General features: G+C 47.6%; 1 protein-coding gene across 6 annotated transcripts in view; it reads right to left on the reverse strand.

Annotated features, from left to right (window-relative positions):
* The window catches only part of LOC141799404 (regulator of G-protein signaling 20-like), a 22,579-nt gene extending 1,549 nt beyond the window's left edge, over positions 1–21,030 (reverse strand). The window contains exons 1-6 of one of the 6 annotated variants that reach the window (XM_074681645.1): positions 20,852–21,027; positions 10,334–10,356; positions 9,912–10,022; positions 2,922–3,094; positions 2,474–2,572; positions 1,779–2,013 (exon numbers count right to left, since the gene is read on the reverse strand). In XM_074681645.1, the coding sequence (XP_074537746.1) occupies positions 1,779–2,013; positions 2,474–2,572; positions 2,922–3,094; positions 9,912–9,926 (522 nt within the window). In that variant the 5' untranslated portion in view covers positions 9,927–10,022; positions 10,334–10,356; positions 20,852–21,027. Of the gene's footprint in view, positions 1–1,778; positions 2,014–2,473; positions 2,573–2,921; positions 3,095–8,026; positions 8,197–9,911; positions 10,023–10,333; positions 10,357–20,851 lie in introns of those variants that run through there. The other 5 variants (XM_074681646.1, XM_074681644.1, XM_074681643.1 and 2 more) reach the window with 5 other exon arrangements.
* Between the last annotated feature and the right edge of the window lie 385 nt (positions 21,031–21,415).

Raw genomic sequence — 21,415 nt, forward strand, 5'->3', positions numbered from 1 at the left:
CATGGTCTGAGTCTGGATCATCAAACTTCAACAACACATTCAGCACATTCTGTCAGAGCGGCCCCACAGCTCCAACAAGAAGAGATATTTATAGAGCAGAGAGCTCACACACACACACACACACACACACACACACACACACACACACACACACACACACACACACACACTGATAGGCATTCTACCAAGGTCAGACGTGCAGACAGACAGCCAGGCATGAACGTCCTCTTCCAAACTCACGACTGGATATCTCTGTACTTTAGAGTGTGTGTATGTGTGTGTGTGTGTGTGTGTGTGTGTGTGTGTGTGTGTGTGTGTGTGTGTGTGTGTGTGTGTGTGTGTGTGTGTGTGTGTGTGTGTGTGTTAACAGAGGCAGCTTTATGTAGTACCTCATGGTGATGAAAGTAGCAATGAATAGCTTTTTTAAAACACACACACACTGGTGAAGAGGCCCTAACAGTGGAGCCTCCAGCACTGTAACTAAATAAAGCTGCCTCTGTTCACACACACACACACACACACACACACACACACACACACACACACACACACACACACACACACACACACACACACACACACAGATAATAAAAATAGCAGTTTAGCCAGTTCTGTTTTCATCAGAACTAAGTTGTGTGTTAGCCCTTAGCTCCTGTTTTAGCCTTTGGCTTGTATTTTAGCCTCCAGCTTGTGTTTTACCCTTAAACCAGTGTTTGGGTCTTTAGCTCCTGTTTTAGCCGTTAGCCTGTGTGTTAGCCTTTAGCTTGTGCCTTTGCCTCTAGCCTGTGTTGGCTTGTATCTGAGCCTTTAGCTTCTGTCTTAGCCTTTAGCTTGTGTGTTAGCCTTTAGCTTGTGCTCTATCTCTCTCCTGTTTCTCTTCTTTCTGCTCTTCTGTCCTTTTTCTGTCTGACAGTTAGGCTCCAGTGTCCACCATCACTACAAAATTTATCACAGAAATCGTTTTCAGCAGAGAGAAACTCAGATCTCTCTTCTGTCTGGGCTAGCAGAGAAACACAGATAACTCGTCACGTTAAACCCAGTCTCCCGCCCTCACAGAGACCTTAAAGTGAATTATTGGGATAGATTCTTTGAAGGCGTTCAGCGGTGATCACAAATATTAAATCAGCTGATTCAATCATCCAGTCAGAGACAACATTTGCTGCAAATTTCAAGGAATCCCTGAAGATGATCCAGAGATTTCTCATTTTCAGGAACGGGACGGAGTCTTCATCTCCACAGAAGGATGAAGATCAGGTTTTTCTCAGAGATAAACAGGGTCAGGGTTAAAGTGTGGGAGTGGGAACAGGCTGGGTCCAGCTCTGAGTCCGTCTCCTCTTTCTGAGAGAGTCTGATCTGAGGCCTGCTGACGGCTCCCAGCTCCAGGTCTGAGACCAACTCTGCTAAAGGGCTGTTCATGTCTTTCAGACCACTTTCTGTCTCTGTTGGTAAAACTAAACGATGAAAGCCTCTCACAAACCAAAACCATCAGAAACTGTTGACGAAACCTTTCACTTCTCTTAATTAAAAGCATCTTCATTTTGAAACTGGAGCTCAGACATTGAGCAACGTTGTCCTGATGGATCCACATCCTGAAGTCATTATCTGACAGAAACCTCTCAGAGTTTAAACAACCACACAGCCCAAAATCTGCAACCCGCTCAAAACTTCCCCAGGAAAACCTCTCAGGGAGTCCGGACCAGGACCCTGTCTCTGGTTTAACCTCAGAGGGTCTGCTCTTAGGCTGAGACCTGGAGAGACCTGGAGTCAACGCCTCCTACCTCTTTGGGGGACAGGATGGAGATGTAGTCCTCGTAGATGGAGCGAGCTTTCTCCTCGATGGAGCTCTTGTTCATGTCCTCCTTCAGGTCCTCACAGGCGAGCCAGAACAGCATGTTCTCCTCGCTGTACTCCGTCCGGAGGAACTCCCGGAAAACGTTGCGCCCCGCCGGGTTTCTCATCAGCTTGTCGAAGGATTGGGACCAGAGCCGCATCTCCTCCAGGGAGGGTTTGGAGCTGAGGAGGAAGGAGATCAGAGACGCTCAGAGCCGGCTGTTTGCTCCTCATCTGCTCTGTTTGATCAACCACTGGGATGGGTTAATCTGTCAACAGCGGCAGGTTCAGAGACAGAGGTCAGCAAACAAAGAGTCAGCAGCTCCTGTGTGTGTGTGTGTGTGTGTGTGTGTGTGTGTGTGTGTGTGTGGGTGTGTGTGTGAGGATTCAACACAAGGTTTCTGGCTTTCATTTCCAGCCAGCGATCAGCTGACTGACACCTTGTCTCACAGTGAGAGTGAGACTTAAAGGTTCAGATTTTACTGAAACTTCCTGCTCCACACAAACAGCTGATCCAGCATCATCGAGCAGTTTGTGACGTGTTACCTGCACAGTCTGCTCTGAGAGTCCCAAAGCAACAACCCCGAGCAGGTTCAGAGCTCCTGGGAGGTGAGGGGGACGAACTGAGCGCGTGCAGACTCACCAAGCTTCACAGTTGGGGATGGCTTCCATCTTGGTGTCCTGGGAAATCCTCTTCCTCCTGCTCCGCCGCCGCCGCTCCTCTTCATTCCTGTCGGTGAGACTGACATGATAAGGCGGCTTTCAGACAGGAAACACACACACACACACACACACACACACACACACACACACACACACACACACACACACACACACACACACTCTCAGTCGTGCTCCCACACACACTTTACCACAGCTGACAGAGGAGCACTGACCATAAAACACACGTTATCACCAGCCACAACGAGGTTACTGCGCCTTTAAGAGGCTACAGAACGACTGGCTACAGGTGTGTGTGTGTGTGTGTGTGTGTGTGTGTGTGTGTGTGTGTGTGTGTGTGTGTGTGTGTGTGTGTGTGTGTGTGTGTGTGTGTGTGTGTGTGTGTGTGTGTGTGTGTGTGTGTTCCTCACCATGAGCAGCTGCAGCAGCAGCACCAGCAGAAGCAGCAGGCGTTTGGCCGTTGGGAATTCTGGGTCGTGGTCATGCCCCGCCCCCCTCCCGTCCCGCTCAGCGCTGACGTCTCGCTGCGACCTCCTCCCATGGCCAGCTCGCCGCCTCGCTCGGCCGGGGTCGGACCTGTGTACTGCGGAGAGAGACAGAGCGTTAAGCTCAGCGATGAAGATTAAAAAATAACACTCGTGAAAAAATAAAGTGTGTGTGTCAGCTGTGGCGCCCCCTGTGGACAGGTTGCTGCTTCCCATCGACTTTCCTCTGAGTCTGTTTATTCACCAACAGCTCCTCGGCTTTACGTTAAAGGCTGAAACAGGAGGAAACTTCACAACGAGAGCGAGACTTTAGATGTTTTTAACGTTTTAATGTTTTAACGAAGGAATCAGCAAAGTCTCAGAGAGAGACGCTCCACAGGCTCCGGTTACAGCTTCTCCAGGATTTACACACCACAAAACACTTCCTTAAACAAAACACCAGGAAGAAATAAGACTCACCCTGCAGAGTGTGTGTGTGTGTGTGTGTGTGTGTGTGTGTGTGTGTGTGTGTGTGTGTGTGTGTGTGTGTGTGTGTGTGTGTGTAAAAACAGAGAAACTTGAGCTCAGAGTGAGAAAGAGTCTAAAAATGTTCCTCACGTGATCACGCTGTTTACACTCATCACACACACACACACACACACACACACACACACACACAGACAGAGGTATAGAGTGTTTAATGAGACACTCCCGTGTGTGTGTGTGTGTGTGTGTGTGTGTGTGTGTGTTTGAAAATGCCACACAGAGCCTGTTTGTCCTCCAGGATGATCCGCTCACAGTGAAGGAGCTGAAGTGAATAAACTCGTCAACCTGCTGTCAGCTGCCTCTCAGCCGTTAAAGGGACATTTCACAGACTTATCATCAAAGGTTTCACCCTCAGGTTGATCAGGGTTTGACACCAATGCCTCAGACCTGCTGGTTTCATTCATTCTGTTATTAATTAACAGGAGGATCACAGGGCAGGTAACGATGATTAAAGCAGATTAACGCACGTTTCTCTGCAGTGAAGCTGCTCTGAGGTTTAAACAGTGAGGGACGGGGTCACAGTATGTGCCGACGTCTCCACGGTGGGTCTGGGGAGTCAAACCGTGCACCACGTGTTTATGTTTCTTCAACATTGATGATTTAACGTCACCATTCCCATCACTCTGCGTCAGGGCTACAGGTTAGTTTAAGACCGTAGACCTGAACTCAGAGCCAGGTACAGGGACTAAAGCCTCGGTTCCACCAAATGGTCCAGTTTGGATCAGTCCAGTCTGGTACGGGTTGGATCACTTAAGTCTGATCCTGTTTGTGTTTCCACAGCTATCCGTGTCCTTCCTGGTAGACGGCGTGTTAGCTGGATGCTAATAGCTGTGTAAGCTTGGTAACAGCATGACGCCATGTCATGGTTATGTGTTGTTCTTTAACACCGCTGTCACACAGGAAGTGACCATTCTTTCCACCAATCAGCAGCCTGCAGAGTTTCTAGCTCCACCTTCTGAGGTTGGATCAGTTTAGTCTGACACCCCAACAGAAGGGGACCAGAAAGTGGGACAGTACGGGTCGGTGATCTAGGACCTGTCCTGGTTTTAGTCAAAGGACTGTGTGCCGTACAGAGATGAACCGAGCGGGACCATTTGGTGGAAACGGGTCGTAGAATGCTCTACAACCTGGATGTATTCAATCACAGGTGACAGGAGTCGCCTCACAGCGTAGTTCAGAGACAGAGCTGTGGGATTAAACTGATGAATAACGATGAAAGCTGGTGGTGCTAGCTCTGCTAGCGTTAGCCACACTCTGCAAACTGACTCAGCATCATTCAGCTGTGGCCTGAAGCTGAGGAAACGCTCTTTACAGACCAGGCTAACTATTCCAGGGATCTTTGGACACACACTCACACACACACACACACACACACACACACACACACACACACACACACAGGTGATTGGTCAGTGATGTCATCTGCAGAGCTCGGGTCACAGAAAAAAACCTCAGAAATCAGAAAGTGTTAACATGTGTGTGTGTGTGTGTGTGTGTGTGTGTGTGTGTGTGTGTGTGTGTGTGTGTGTGTGTGTGATTATCAGTGTGTATCTGTGTGTGATCACGGCTCCATCACATGATGCATCACACTGCTGCTCTGTCCTCATCTCAGCCCCCTGTTTCTCCTCCTCTCTGCACCTCCTCCTCTCTGCACCTCCTCCTCTCTGCTCCTCCTCCTCCTCCTCTCTGCACCTCCTCCTCTCTGCTCCTCCTCCTCCTCCTCTTTGCACCTCCTCCTCTCTGCGTAGTCTCTGGGACTCCTCCCTGACCGGCCTCTGGGCTTCCACCTCGCTGTGTTTTACTCCTCTTTAACCTCAGACCTCTCCTTTCCTTCCTCCCTGAAACCTCTGAGACTCTGAGGTGTGGTCCTGTCAGCGTTCAGAAACGGTGATAAACTCTAAACTCCTCTGGGGAAAGAAACCTACTCCTCCTTTTTTAAGAAATATTAAACTCTAATCTCTGCCGTGTGTGTTACAGCCTGTGGTCAGAGCTGAGGAAGACTTCAGACGCTCCCGTTTCCCATCATGCCGTCTGATCCTCTTCATTAAAGTGGACAAAAACAGATCAAACTTTTACTACGGTCAAAAAAGTTTAAAAAGACAGAGGACGACTCCTCACAGGCAGCACACACTGCTGACAGGTGGACAGACCTGTGCTCACTTCCTTTAAACACACACACACACACACACACACACACACACACACACACACACACACACACACACACACACACACACACACACACACACACACACACGCTGCCCTGATGTCAGTTGGCTGCACAGTCAGAGAAAGAAGAAGAAGAACACTCCCTCTGTTTTTATCTACCACCACATCTTTTATCACCAGCAGCTATCACATTTCTGCCTCTGAGTGTGTGTGTGTGTGTGTGTGTGTGTGTGTGTGTGTGTGTGTGTGTGTGTGTGTGTGTGTGTGTGTGTGTGTGTGTGACATGATTCAGTGGGTGTGTGTACCTGATGAGGCCAAGTTACTTAAGAAATATAAAAACCACACACACCACACTGAACTCTCTCTATTCTGAGCTGACAGGGCACACACACACACACACACACACACACACACACACACACACACACACGCACACACACACACACACACACACACACACACTTCCTGAGTTGTCCTATCTCCTCCACCATCTCCTGCTCTGACGCCACAGATGGATTCACACTCCACGTCGAGCAGGGACCAATCATCATTCAGAGACACTGACGGGCTTCAGAGCGCCACAACAGCTGACACACACACACACACACACAAACACACACACACACACACACACACACCCTGCAACTGCCAGCAGGGATTAAGTCATTAAACGCTCATTTTATGGATTAATCTGAGAGATTACTGCTCTGTAATCTCAACACCCAATCACACACAGCCCTGTGTGTGTGTGTGTGTGTGTGTGTGTGTGTGTGTGTGTGTGTGTGTGTGTGTGAGAGAGGGTGGCTCCTGCTCCTGACTCCCTCTGTCACTGACTCCTGACGGTTACGTCGACCAATCACTGCGGCTTGAGGCGTCAGCTCGCTCAGGCGTCGGCTCGCTGAGGCGTCAGCTCGCTGAGGCGTCAGCTCGCTTAGGCGTCAAGCCTCGCTCGGTTCAGGTCTGAGAAAGCTGGACTCATCAGGACTGGGGCACATGATGAGAAAGGGGAACCCCAACAGTTATTACATTTGAATAAAGAGACTTACGTTACGACGTTACGTTAGCTCTGCTTGGTGAGGTTGGAGTTGGTAGATGAGCTCTGGTAGGACAGAACCAGGATTCACTAACGTTACACGTTACAGACACGTCTCAGAGCACCGGGCTGAGAGGAAAGCTCAGTCTGCTCAGCTTCAGGACGATAAACCTCAACGTCGCCTCAAACAGAGAAAATTAGGGTTAAAAAGGTCAGATAGTCTCGCCTTGGCCAGAGTCACAGCTATGAAACAGTTGGTGACGATGCTCATGGGAAATGGAGTCTTGATCCTAGATTCTGATCGTTCTCTCAGTTCTCAAAGAGGGATATAAAGAATATTGTAGACCAGGGGTCTTCAACCTATTTCAGACCAAGGACCCCCCCCCCCCCCCCCCCCCCCCCCAATAGATCAGCTCACCTGGTTCTGGACATGACGTGTTATTCTTTCATATGCGTATGAAAACTGTTTCTAATCCCATCTTCAACCATTCACTTAACAACAGCTGCTGCAGGAAACTGAATCTGGACTCAGACCAAAACCTGCCCTGAACACCAGGTGACCCATCACAACCTCCACACCTGACAGGTGAGACAGGAAGACCGCTGGTCAGTTTTCAGCAGAACAGGCAGAAAACAGAGCTTCACACATGTTTCAGCCACCCAGACAAACAGTGACAGTTTGGTGAAAGAGTTTCCCCAGTCCCCAACAGAAAGGGTTATTAAAACATAAAGATCATCAACAGATCCAGAGCTGAAACACTGAACCCCCTGAACCCCAGAGGAAAGAGAGTCAGAGACACTACAGAGCTGAAGCTGAACTGATATCTGTCCTAAACAAACACTACAGAGCTGAAACACTGAACTGATATCTGTCCTAAACAAACAAACACTACAGAGCTGAAGCTGAACTGATATCTGTCCTAAACAAACAGACACTACAGAGCTGAAGCTGAACTGATATCTGTCCTAAACAAACACTACAGAGCTGAAGCTGAACTGATATCTGTCCTAAACAAACACTACAGAGCTGAAGCTGAACTGATATCTGTCCTAAACAAACACTACAGAGCTGAAGCTGAACTGATATCTGTACTAAACAAACACTACAGAGCTGAAGCTGAACTGATATCTGTGTGAAACAAACAAACACTACAGAGCTGAAGCTGAACTGATATCTGTCTGAAACAAACAAACACTACAGAGCTGAAGCTGAACTGATATCTGTCCTAAACAAACACTACAGAGCTGAAGCTGAGCTGATATCTGTCTGAAACAGACGGATGGAGCAGAGGAAGTTTCTCACCACAGACGGTTCGACGCGGGCTCCTCCCTGAGCGGTTGAATCAAAGCACTAACAGGTCGGTCTCTAGCTGCTCTGCTCTTTAGCTCACAGCTATGACTGCTCCATCAGTCAACACGCCTTCACGGCAGCACGCCGCGCCGCCAAAGGAAGACGAGAGACAAAACGCAGTCACAGGAAAAGATGGAGAGCAACGACAGAGAGAGACAGGAAACAGAGTCAGAGCTATTGTGACACAGCTTCTTGGTTTCTCTCTGAAACTTGATGAATCAGACCTGGTGTCTGCACACACACACACACACACACACACACACACACACACACACACACACACACACAGACACACACACACACACACACACACACACACACACACACACACACACACACACACACACACACACACACACACACACACACACACACACACACACACATCAGGATCTGAATTCCTCCTTCATCCAAACTTGGACACCCTCAGAGTCCGGTCTGGACTTGTCGACTCGTCTCTTTCACAATAAATCCAGACTTTCTCAGATCCTTTGTCCCTGCAGCTGCAGGTATGCAGCATCACTCAGCGGCGTGTCCTCGGGCCGCTGAGCCGCTGCGTGGAGGTTTTCACAGAGTGATGGAGGCTGCAGGAGGAGGTGCAGCAGGAGGTGCTGAGAGACGGCGTCTGTTTGTGTTTTCTGAGGCCGTTTATTCTCAGGATGATTAATCTCAGCGCTAACAGGAGCACGGAGCAGACTGCAGGCTGCATGGAGAGTTTCAGAGGAGAGTTTTAAGGTGGAACACACAGTTACTGTTTCAGGAGGTGAACCTTAAACACAGGGCTCAGGTTCAGCTCCAAGGGTACAACGAGCCCCCCATGGGGATGAGAAAAGAGGCTCAGATCAAACTGGTTAGCATTAGCCGCTGGTTTTGCTAGTTCTTGATGAAAGAGACTTCCTGGTTTCAGCACAGCTCGCTAACCATCGTCTCAGCCCAGGAAATACTGCGAGCTACCACTCCACGCTAACGTCCACAATCAGCACTCACACTTTCAATGAACACGATCAGCTCCACCTCAGCTGGCGGCCATCACAACTTCTACAGTTATTTCACCAACTTATCTCTGTCAGAGTAAGAACACGGGAATGGAGACCAAAGAGAAAATGAGGAACTGAGAGAGAGCAGCCAATGAGAAATCTGCTCTGCCAACGCCAAACAGATAACTCTGCTGGTTAGACCAGCTGGACGCTGACGGTTCCCCCAGGAACCAGGTACTGACACTCAGGTCCAGATAAGTCCTGTCCTCAGACTTCAACCATCCAGCCCAGAAAAACACAGAAAACAAGAGTCAACGACAGAGGAAGACGGAGAGAAGATTAGGACGATTTTAAACAGGCGAAACCCAACGATGGTTAAATGATTTTAACTTAAAAATAAAGATCCTGACTCTGAGTGCTACGTTTAAATGTTTCTGTTAAAATGTTTTAAAGCTGCAAATTAAAATCCAGAGTGGACACAAAGAAAAAGGAAAGGAAAGAAAAGGAGAGTAAAGGAAAGGAAAACAGAGGAAAGGAAAGGGGAGGAAAGGAAAGGAAAGGAAAGGAAAGGAAAGGAAAGGAAAGGAGAGGAGAGGAAAGGAAAGGAAAGAAGAGGAAAGGAAAGGAAAGAAGAGGAATGGAGAGGAGAGGAGAGGAAAAGAGAGGAAAGGAAAGGAAAGGAAAGGAAAGGAGAGGAAAGGAAAGGAAAGGAAAGGAAAGGAGAGGAAAGGAAAAGAGAGGAGAGGAAAGGAAAGGAAAGGAAAGGAAAGGAAAGGAAAGGAAAGGAAAGGAAAGGAAAGGAAAGGAAAGGAAAGGAAAGGAATGGAAAGGAAAGGAAAGGAAAGGAGGGTTTAGTTTACCAGGACGTCCGTCATGTGGAGAGGGCGGGCAGTCGGTTAGTGCGCGAGTCGTCAGCGATGTTAGCAGGCCGGAGACATGCATGTCATCCCCCCTTCAGCCTCGGACCCCTCCTTTGATCATACACACACACACACACACACACACACACACACACACACACACACACACACACAAACACACACACACACACAAACACACACACACACACACACACACACACACACACACACACACACACACACACACACACACACACACACACACACACACACACACACACACCAATGTACACATACACACACACATGGGGATGCCCAGATGCACGTCCAACGATGCATTTGTTCAAACAAACCGCCAAGAAACAAGACATCAAAAAATCAAACACATAGAGACAAATAAAGAGTTTAAAGAGACAGCGCACCAATTATCACAGATGGATTCATTCTTTCCCAAAACACACACACACACACACACACACACACACACACAGACACACACACACACACACACACACACACACACACAGACACACACACACAGACACAGACACAGACACAGACACACACACACACACACACACACACACACACACACACACACCCAGAAGGAGAGAAAAAGAGGTGACAGTGAGCAGGAGGAAGGCCTGTGTGTGTATCAGTTCCTCACAGTAAACTCTGACAGACGTGTCTCTCTGACCCGGGTCATGTTGGGTCCGGTCTGACTGAGTTCCTGGGTCAAAGTGAGGTGGAGCAGGTTTCTGTGAGTTTCTTCTGCAAACTCTCTGAGGACGTCTCCACAGGTTTATTCAATCAGACACTGACCAACTGTTTCCCTCTCAGCAAAACACTGACTGCGTCTCTGTCTGATGATGTCACAGGTAGAGCAGGCAGCGACACTCAGCACGCGCTGATGATGTCACAGTTAGAGCAGGCAGCGACACTCAGCACGCGCTGATGATGTCACAGGTAGAGCAGGCAGCGACACTCAGCACGCGCTGATGATGTCACAGGTAGAGAAGGCAGCGACACTCAGCACGCGCTGATGATGTCACAGGTAGAGCAGGCAGCTGGCCCAGAGCTGGTTCTGACTTTATTCAGGGGATCAGGCGCCAATCAGGACTTTAATCTCAAACTCACAGAAATCTCTGGCCTTGTGTTACCTAACGATGATTAGCCACGCTGGACGCATCGCTAACAAAAACAACAACAACAACAACAAAAGAAAGTTCTGGTCCAACACGTGGCTTCACGGGCCACCCCTTTCAACATTTGATAACAGACAAACTGAGGGATTTCCAGGCCGGATCAGGACAAAGGGTCCAGGATTCTGGACTCAGCAAACACAAAGATGAAATGTGTAAGGTTTAACGTGTCCCAGTGATTCGATGGTCGTTAGCGTTGCTCACTGATCTCTGCTCGTTAAGGTTGAGCTGACACGTTGCTCTCCCAGCGCTCCGTCTTCTCTGAGCTCTCCTTCTGACGCTTTACGTTTCTTCAGGGTGATCTGTCACCTTAAGGTGCTCTGCTGGGATTACTGTACATGTTTTCATGTTGGTTAGCTTGCTGAATTAGCATGCTAACCAAACTACAGTTTAAGCCTCAGCTTTTACCAGCACGATGCTAACAAAAACCAGCTCCACCTTTTTCACATGGACTGTTTGGACACCGTGCCAGGCTAGCTCATCGGTACGAGCTGGTGAAGGAGGAGTTAGGCAGCGAACAAAGTGAAGTATCAGCTCAAACACAGCTCTGCTCCAGCGTTAGCTAAAGGAAACCTCAGAGACGGGCACTGAGCCTTTCAGAGTCGCCCTTTGGTTTGTTTTCCTTTGAAATCCTCTTCAAGTCAGTAATTGGATTGCACATTGAAACCATGAGACAGAGATTAGCAGTAAGGTTGCTCCTCATCAGCCTGTTAGTCTCCATGAGGGAGGAAACGATGCTGAGGGTGGTTTGGAGAAATGCTGAGGACTAACTCAGTCTGCACAGACAAACTATGATCAGTCTGAACTCTGGCTTCGTTTCTGTCCACGCTGAATAAAACTACTGATGTGTTATTATTATTCTTATCTCCAGATCACCTATAAAACCTCTTCCATTTCCTGTTTCCTCAGTGAAGGCTCCAGACAAACACACAGCTGCCTGGTGACGTGAACTTTAGGAGCTGGTATTATTCCCAGAATGCAACAGTCCTCCATGGGCTGAGAAACATCCCGACTTCTGTGAAACAGGAATTCAGAGCCTCACTGGATAACCTCAAAATTACTTTATGGTCAAAATGAAAAACAGTTTGTTTTTGGTTCCTGAAGGTCAGACTTTAAGAAGAGCGACGGTTCATCTGTTACTGTAACAACAGGAAGTGACAGTTCAGTGAGGATTATCATGGACCAAGAAGGATATTTTTAAACTGGTTCATGGTTTTCACTTTTATTCAGGGCTTTCATGAGGACAGGAGAGTAGATGGAGACTTAAAGGGCTATGACGTATATTTCTGCCGTTGGACAGTGAAGCCTGGTGGCTCTGAAAAGTGCAGCGTGCAGTTTAACAGATTTTAGTTCCTAACTTAATAAAAACTGGTAAAGATCTTGTCATAACCACAGTTTTTCCCTCATAAATCAACCCGAGCCTTGTCAGGTGATCGAGTGACACCGAGGGTGCTTTTAGACTGCAGGGACGTGGGTCTACATGTGGATCTGGGGTGACCCCCTGACACAGCCTGGGAAGGAACTGTCCTACAGAAACGGTGAAGAAACCACGGTGTTTTGTTGGGAGATCTCTGCCGTTTTCGTGCATTGGACCAGTCATCAATCAGAGCACAACCAAAACCAGCACTGGATGCTTATCCTCCGTGCTAACAGGCTAACTGTGGTGCTGAACAATACCCTGCTGACCTGTCTTCTTCTTCTACTCCGTCATCTTTGCTGATTGGCCTTCTTCACTGTCTTACCGCCCTCTGCTGGTCTGGTGATGTGTGTTGCATTTACTTTTATATATTCTATCTCCATATATCACTGGCCCTGTTTGCATGATGGTTAGCCTTTGGTGGGAATGTAGACCAACAGCGAACCATGTAGTTCCTGGGAATGTTTTAGTTCCTGAACCTTCTGGGGATAAGACTGCAGACATCAACGTCTGAATTCAGGTTTGTGTGATTTTATTTGACTCGTTACTCATTTAAGATCCAGAAATCAGGAGAAGAAGATTCATAAATACTGAAACAACAAACTGCTCATTTCTGACGAGTGAAGTCAACAAACACTCGTCTGAAAAAGTTTACGCTATCAAACTTCAGCAAAGAAGGAATGTACAGACAGACAGACAGAGAGACAGACAGACAGACAGACAGACAGACAGACAGACAGATGGACAGACAGACAGACAGACAGAGACAGACAGACAGACAGACAGACAGACAGAGACAGACAGACAGACAGAGACAGACAGACAGACAGACAGACAGACAGACAGACAGACAGACAGACGGGAAGACAGACAGGAAGACAGACAGACAGACAGACAGACAGAGAGACAGATGGACAGGAAGACAGACAGGCAGACAGAGAGACAGACAGAGACAGACAGACAGAGACAGACAGGCAGACAGGCAGACAGACAGGCAGACAGACAGACAGACAGGCAGACAGACAGACAGACAGACAGACAGACAGACAGAAACAGGTGATGGAAAGAAACAGAGACACAGGAAAGGAAGACGATGACCATCGTAAAAAAAAAGAGGAAGCAAGCAACAGACACAATGAAGAAAGAGGCAGGGAGAGGAAGTGTGAACCAACTGGCAACAAGACCAGGGACAAACAACTTGGTGGAGTAAGAGTCAGTATCTGAGAGGTGCTCTGTCCCCTGAGCTCAGAGTCTGGATCCCGAAGGACTAACAGGTGTGTGAGGCCTGTTAATCCCAGAGTCTGAGTAATAATCTGAGATATACCACAGGGCACATCACACACAGCGAGGTGAGGATGTGTCTGATTTCAGGTGTTTCCAGCTGGAAGGTGTTTTTCCTCTTGGTTTGCTGTTTCAGATTTATGTGAATTTAAAAAAACTTTAACCCAGCTCTCCTTCAGGACGGAGAACGAGCTGAAACCTGAGCCCGATAGAGGAAAACACGCCTGATGACCAGCTGATCAGGATAAAGGAGACGGAAGTTAACGTCTGAGAGCCAGAGGCTCCACATGTCAGGACAGACACGTTAAACACATGTCAGGACAGACACGTTAAACACATGTCAGGAGAGACACGTTAAACACATGTCAGGACAGACAGGTAAACACATGTCAGGAGAGACCTGTTAAACACATGTCACGACAGACAGGTAAACACATGTCAGGACAGACAGGTAAACACATGTCAGGACAGACAGGTAAACACATGTGAGGACAGACAGGTAAACACATGTCAGATAGGTAAACACATGTCAGGACAGACAGGTAAACACATGTGAGGACAGACAGGTAAACACATGTCAGGACAGACAGGTAAACACATGTCAGGACAGACAGACAGGTAAACACATGTGAGGACAGACAGGTAAACACATGTCAGGACAGACAGCTAAACACATGTCAGGACAGACAGGTAAACACATGTCAGGACAGACAGGTAAACACATGTGAGGACAGACAGGTAAACACATGTGAGGACAGACAGCTAAACACATGTCAGGACAGACAGGTAAACACATGTGAGGACAGACAGGTAAACACATGTCAGGACAGACAGGTAAACACATGTCAGGACAGACAGACAGGTAAACACATGTCAGGACAGACAGGTAAACACATGTCAGGACAGACAGGTAAACACATGTCAGGACAGACAGCTAAACAAATGTCAGGACAGACAGGTAAACACATGTGAGGACAGACAGGTAAACACATGTGAGGACAGACAGGTAAACACATGTGAGGACAGACAGACAGGTAAACACATGTCAGGACAGACAGACAGGTAAACACATGTCAGGACAGACAGCTAAACACATGTCAGGACAGACAGACAGGTAAACACATGTCAGGACAGACAGGTAAACACATGTCAGGACAGACAGGTAAACACATGTGAGGACAGACAGACAGGTAAACACATGTCAGGACAGACAGACAGGTAAACACATGTCAGGACAGACAGGTAAACACATGTGAGGACAGACAGGTAAACACATGTCAGGACAGACAGGTAAACACATGTGAGGACAGACAGGTAAACACATGTGAGGACAGACAGGTAAACACATGTGAGGTCAGACAGACAGGTAAACACATGTCAGGACAGACAGACAGGTAAACACATGTCAGGACAGACAGGTAAACACATGTCAGGACAGACAGACAGGTAAACACATGTCAGGACAGACAGGTAAACACATGTGAGGACAGACAGGTAAACACATGTCAGGACAGACAGGTAAACACATGTGAGGACAGACAGGTAAACACATGTCAGGACAGACAGACAGACAGGTAAACACATGTGAGGACAGACAGGTAAACACATGTCAGGACAGACAGACAGGTAAACACAAGTGAGGACAGACAGGTAAACACATGTGAGGACAGACAGGTAAACACATGTCAGGACAGACAGGTAAACACATGTCAGGACAGACAGGTAAACACATGTCAGGACAGACAGACAGGTGAACATATGTCAGGACAGACAGGTAAACACATGTCAGGACAGACAGACAGGTAAACACATGTGAGGACAGACAGGTAAACACATGTGAGGACAGACAGACAGGTAAACACATGTCAGGACAGACAGGTAAACACATGTCAGGACAGACAGGTAAACACATGTCAGGACAGACAGACAGGTAAACACATGTCAGGACAGACAGGTAAACACATGTCAGGACAGACAGGTAAACACGTGTCAGGACAGACAGACAGGTAAACACATGTCAGGACAGACAGGTAAACACATGTCAGGACAGACAGGTAAACACATGTGAGGACAGACAGGTAAACACATGTCAGGACAGACAGACAGGTGAACATATGTCAGGACAGACAGGTAAACACATATCAGGACAGACAGACAGGTAAACACATGTGAGGACAGACAGACAGGTAAACACATGTCAGGACAGACAGGTGAACACATGTCAGGACAGACAGGTAAACACATGTCAGGACAGACAGGTAAACACATGTCAGGACAGACAGGTAAACACATGTGAGGACAGACAGGTAAACACATGTCAGGACAGACAGGTAAACACATGTGAGGACAGACAGGTAAACACATGTCAGGACAGACAGGTAAACACATGTCAGGACAGACAGACAGGTAAACACATGTCAGGACAGACAGGTAAACACATGTGAGGACAGACAGGTAAACACATGTCAGGACAGACAGGTAAACACATGTGAGGACAGACAGGTCAACACATGTCAGGACAGACAGGTAAACACATGTCAGGACAGACAGACAGGTAAACACATGTCAGGACAGACAGGTAAACACATGTGAGGACAGACAGACAGGTAAACACATGTCAGGACAGACAGGTAAACACATGTGAGGACAGACAGGTAAACAAATGTGAGGACGGACAGGTAAACACATGTGAGGACAGACAGGTAAACAAATGTGAGGACGGACAGGTAAACACATGTCAGGACAGACAGGTAAACACATGTGAGGACAGACAGGTAAACACATGTCAGGACAGACAGGTAAACACATGTGAGGACAGACAGGTAAACAAATGTGAGGACGGACAGGTAAACACATGTCAGGACAGACAGGTAAACACATGTGAGGACAGACAGGTAAACACATGTCAGGACAGACAGGTAAACACATGTGAGGACAGACAGGTAAACACATGTCAGGACAGACAGGTAAACACATGTGAGGACAGACAGACAGGTAAACACATGTCAGGACAGACTGGTAAACACATGTCAGGACAGACAGACAGGTAAACACATGTGAGGACAGACAGGTCAACACATGTCAGGACAGACAGGTAAACACATGTCAGGTGAGACAGGTAAACACATGTGAGGACAGACAGGTAAACACATGTCAGGACAGACAGGTCAACACATGTCAGGTGAGACAGGTAAACACATGTGAGGACAGACAGGTAAACACATGTCAGGACAGACAGGTAAACACATGTGAGGACAGACAGACAGGTAAACACATGTCAGGACAGACTGGTAAACACATGTCAGGACAGACAGACAGGTAAACACATGTGAGGACAGACAGGTCAACACATGTCAGGACAGACAGGTAAACACATGTCAGGTGAGACAGGTAAACACATGTGAGGACAGACAGGTAAACACATGTCAGGACAGACAGGTAAACACATGTGAGGACAGACAGGTCAACACATGTCAGGACAGACAGACAGGTAAACACATGTCAGGACAGACAGGTAAACACATGTGAGGACAGACAGGTAAACACATGTGAGGACAGACAGGTCAACACATGTCAGGACAGACAGGTAAACACATGTGAGGACAGACAGGTCAACACATGTCAGGACAGACAGGTCAACACATGTCAGGACAGACAGGTAAACACATGTCAGGACAGACAGGTAAACACATGTCAGGACAGACAGGTAAACACATGTGAGGACAGACAGACAGGTAAACACATGTCAGGACAGACAGGTAAACACATGTCAGGACAGACAGACAGGTAAACACATGTCAGGACAGACAGACAGGTAAACACATGTCAGGACAGACAGGTAAACACATGTCAGGACAGACAGGTAAACACATGTGAGGACAGACAGGTAAACACATGTGAGGACAGACAGGTAAACACATGTCAGGACAGACAGACAGACAGGTAAACACATGTCAGGACAGACAGGTAAACACATGTGAGGACAGACAGGTAAACACATGTGAGGACAGACAGGTAAACACATGTGAGGACAGACAGGTAAAACAAACACAGTGAACGCACAGAGCCATATTTCAGGCCTGACGCCACCGTCAGAAGCACCTCTCTGAGCGACCCCTGCAGGATTTATGGCGAGGCATTAACGTGACGATGAGAGGACGCACAGACTGACAGAATGCATTAACCTGACAAACACGCTCATTTCTGCTTTTTGAGTCTCTTCCTCTTCACTGAGCCAGAGGCTGAGCCTTATACGGTCACCAACAGGAACCATACAACACTTCTCAGAGTCTCCAGAGGAATGTTACAGATGAAGTTTATATTTGGAGTCAGGCCTACAGGAGCAGGATCACTGACAGACCTCTGTAGGACGGGCCTGTAGGATCCTCGTCCTGGCAGTTTATACCCTAAACATGTCATCAAGTCCTGCAAGGTCACCATCAGCTCACCAACCACAGAGACACACTGCGCTGACTTTCTCCTCTAATAATCCCCAAACCTCAGGTTTCTGCAGGAGCCTGGTTTCAACAAGTCCTGACTCTGGACACAGCTCTGATAAAACACACAGGGCTGGATAAACTCTGATTATTGTCATGGATTTTGACACAATACTCCTGGTTGTGATGGTTATAACAGCAGCTGTGGACAATAAATATACACCAAACAAACTGTGCAGGATTGTGATTATACAGTCAGTCGACTTAAGATACATGAAAACATAACTTTTTAAAACTTTTAAAAACTTTTTACCTTTTTCTAAAGGTGCAGGGCCTTTGTCTTACCATTAACAGCATGTGTCAGCCCAGACAGGCAGGGAGCTTTAATAGCATTAGCATTGATTAGCAAATGTAACCCAGATGAAATGAGTCACTCACAATTAACATCAGAAATCAAATCATAAAGAATATTAAAATAATAATTTAAACGTTGTTCAATTTAGCACCAAGCACCAGAGGCTACCTCGCTAGCTTATAAACCGCTAACTGGTAAGCTAGCTGAATTAATATGCAAACACATGCCCCAAGAATTAATTCAATGCTAACAACAACATAAGCTAACGTTCATGGTCATTCCAATTTCAGCTGTTATTTTACATGAAATATTAGCATGGAGCCAGAACCAGAGGCTAGCTCCCGAGCTAACAACTCACCGGCTACAAACATAAACACATTTAAGTGTTTTGAACTCAACCTGACAAAAACTAAAACTCATAACTGCTAAAAGCAACAGTTACTTTTTATTTTGCTGCAGCAGAAGAAAGCAAGCAGTCAAAATAGCAAATTAAGCTAGGTGGCTAAGCTAGCATGACAGTTACTGTGTGCATCTTTTACACTTCATTGCTTCTGAATGTGTTTTACAGCCCCTGTGCATGAGTATCACCTCAAACATTAGCATGGTGCAAGTGTCTACCATCAAAGCTAACAACTGGCTAACTGGCTAACTGGCTAACGAAACGAGTGAACATGACATGAACTGAACTTACACTCATAAATATGAAAAGCAGCAAATACAGAGGAATGAAGTTTAACCAAGCGTGTTAACAGGATATCTAAGCTAGGTGGCTAAGCTATGGTAACTGTGACCATTAGACAGAGGCCCAGCACAGAGATGTTACCTCTCAAGACAACACTTCTCTTGATTGTCAAAACAAAACTTTAAGCATTTTTCTTTACAACCTTTTTTTGAGTCGCCACGACAACGTTAGCATAAGGCTAGAAGCAGAGGCTACTTCCTGAGCTAACCGCTCAATATCTTTAAAAATAAACAGACTGACTACAACTCAAAGAAAAACTACTAAAAAAGCAGATTAGATGAAAAGAAACCTTGTTAGCTAAAATAGCTAAGCTAGCATAAGTGCTTCTCAATTTCAAATCTGACACGGCTAGTTCTGTCAAGATGCTACTTCAAGCTAACAATGCTTGCTAACTATCTGTACTTTCTTTACTGAAACCTCTCAGAGAGTTCCCCGTCCCTCCACATGGATAAAGTTTGGATCAGTTAAAGTTAAAGATGAAATCAACACACACACTGGTTTGGTGTGTCTCTGACCCACTGACCCCACGGGGACCTCACAGGGTCCTCACAGGGACCTCACAGGGTCCTCACAGGGACCTCACAGGGTCCTCACAGGGTCCTCACAGGGGTCCTCACAGGGTCCTCACAGGGACCTCACAGGGACCTCAGATAGCCCCGGGCCTGTCAGATCACTCAGACTTAGACTAAAAACTGTGAAAAACTAGAAAAACTGAGTGAAACTTTTCTTCCTGTCCCTTCAGTTATCCTCTTGTTCTTCTTCTCTGGGTTTTTGGCAGGTGGTGTTGCATTACTGCCCCCTGCTGGTTTCACCCATGTCTACAGTCTGACAGGAGTCCAGCTGACCTTAAAAACCAGAGTCCTGTTTCTGCCCGACCTAAAGTTCCTACAGTTTTACTGTGTGTGTCCTGCTGGGTGACTGATCCTCTGGTTTCTCTAAGTTTTCTGTGTTTCTCTGTGTTTCTCTGTGTTTCTCTGTGTTTTCTGTGTTTCTCTGTGTTTTCTGTGTCATCACTTCCTGTCACCTCCGCTCTCACCCCTCAGTGTGTAAAGTGCAGTTTAAATAGCTGTGCTCTGAGTGTTAATATTTGCTCCTGCCGGTTGTTTCCTCTGCTCTCTGACATGTTGACCCTGCTCTCTGTAGCGCTCGCTTCCAGCGGACAAACCCACTTTTTACGCGCGTCCCGTCGCGTCAGAGCCGCAGCGCTGAACGCTGCTGTCATTCAGAAAAGAGGAGCTCTCTCCTTCTCTCTTTCCCTGGAGTCTGCCTGACTCGACAAGGAATCAAGGAGGTGAGAAAGGAGAGAAGGAAACGTGGGAGGGAAGGGGGAGGGAATCACGGAGACCTTTCCCTGAACGCCGCGGAGCGCGGAGCCCCGCCGCTGCCTGCAGCCCGGGGAGGGGGTTCAGAGGGAGGCACAGCCCTCCCCTCCCCTCCCTCACCCCTCCCCTCTCCTCCCCTCCCTCCCCGGGCTCAGGCTCGGTCATGCAGCTGCTCTCATACTCACAATCTTGGCATTAATCAGGTCCGGAGGGCGGTATCCGCTGCGCTTTCGGAGACACATCCGTGCGCTGCTCCTCTTCCTCTCCTCTTCCTCTCCGCTCCGCTCCTCTTCCTCTGCGCTCCGCTCCGCTCCGGAGGGGGGGCGGCCGCTGCCTGCGCCTCTGTGCTTCTTCCTGAATCTCCTGCCGGAGCCGCCGGATCGGAAGGAGGAGAAGAAGAAGAAGAAGGAGTCGCCTCCTCCCCCCGTGCTCCGCGCTCCTCCAGCTCGGGTTTTCCCAGAAGGAGAGAGAGCGGCAGAGAGACACCTGCGATGAGTGCGTTTGTGAGGGAGAGAGAGAGAGAGAGAGAGAGAGAGAGAGACGCCCTGGCGAAAGAGGCGAAAGGGCGCATGCGCGAACTTCCATCGACATGAGCAGACCCGGGTCCTCTGATAAAAGTTCACATGATTCATAAACTGAGTTTTATTTGGTGTTAATGAGAAAAAAACTTTATTATTCAATTTAATTTATAAAAGTTTAAACATAAAAATCATTTTATTTCACTTTTTTAAACTTTATTCAAATTTACA

Source organism: Halichoeres trimaculatus, unplaced genomic scaffold (genome assembly GCF_033239565.1).
Source record: "Halichoeres trimaculatus isolate MK-OKI-2021-1 unplaced genomic scaffold, fHalTri1.1 fHalTri1_scaffold_11, whole genome shotgun sequence".
Lineage (NCBI taxonomy): Eukaryota > Metazoa > Chordata > Actinopteri > Labriformes > Labridae > Halichoeres > Halichoeres trimaculatus.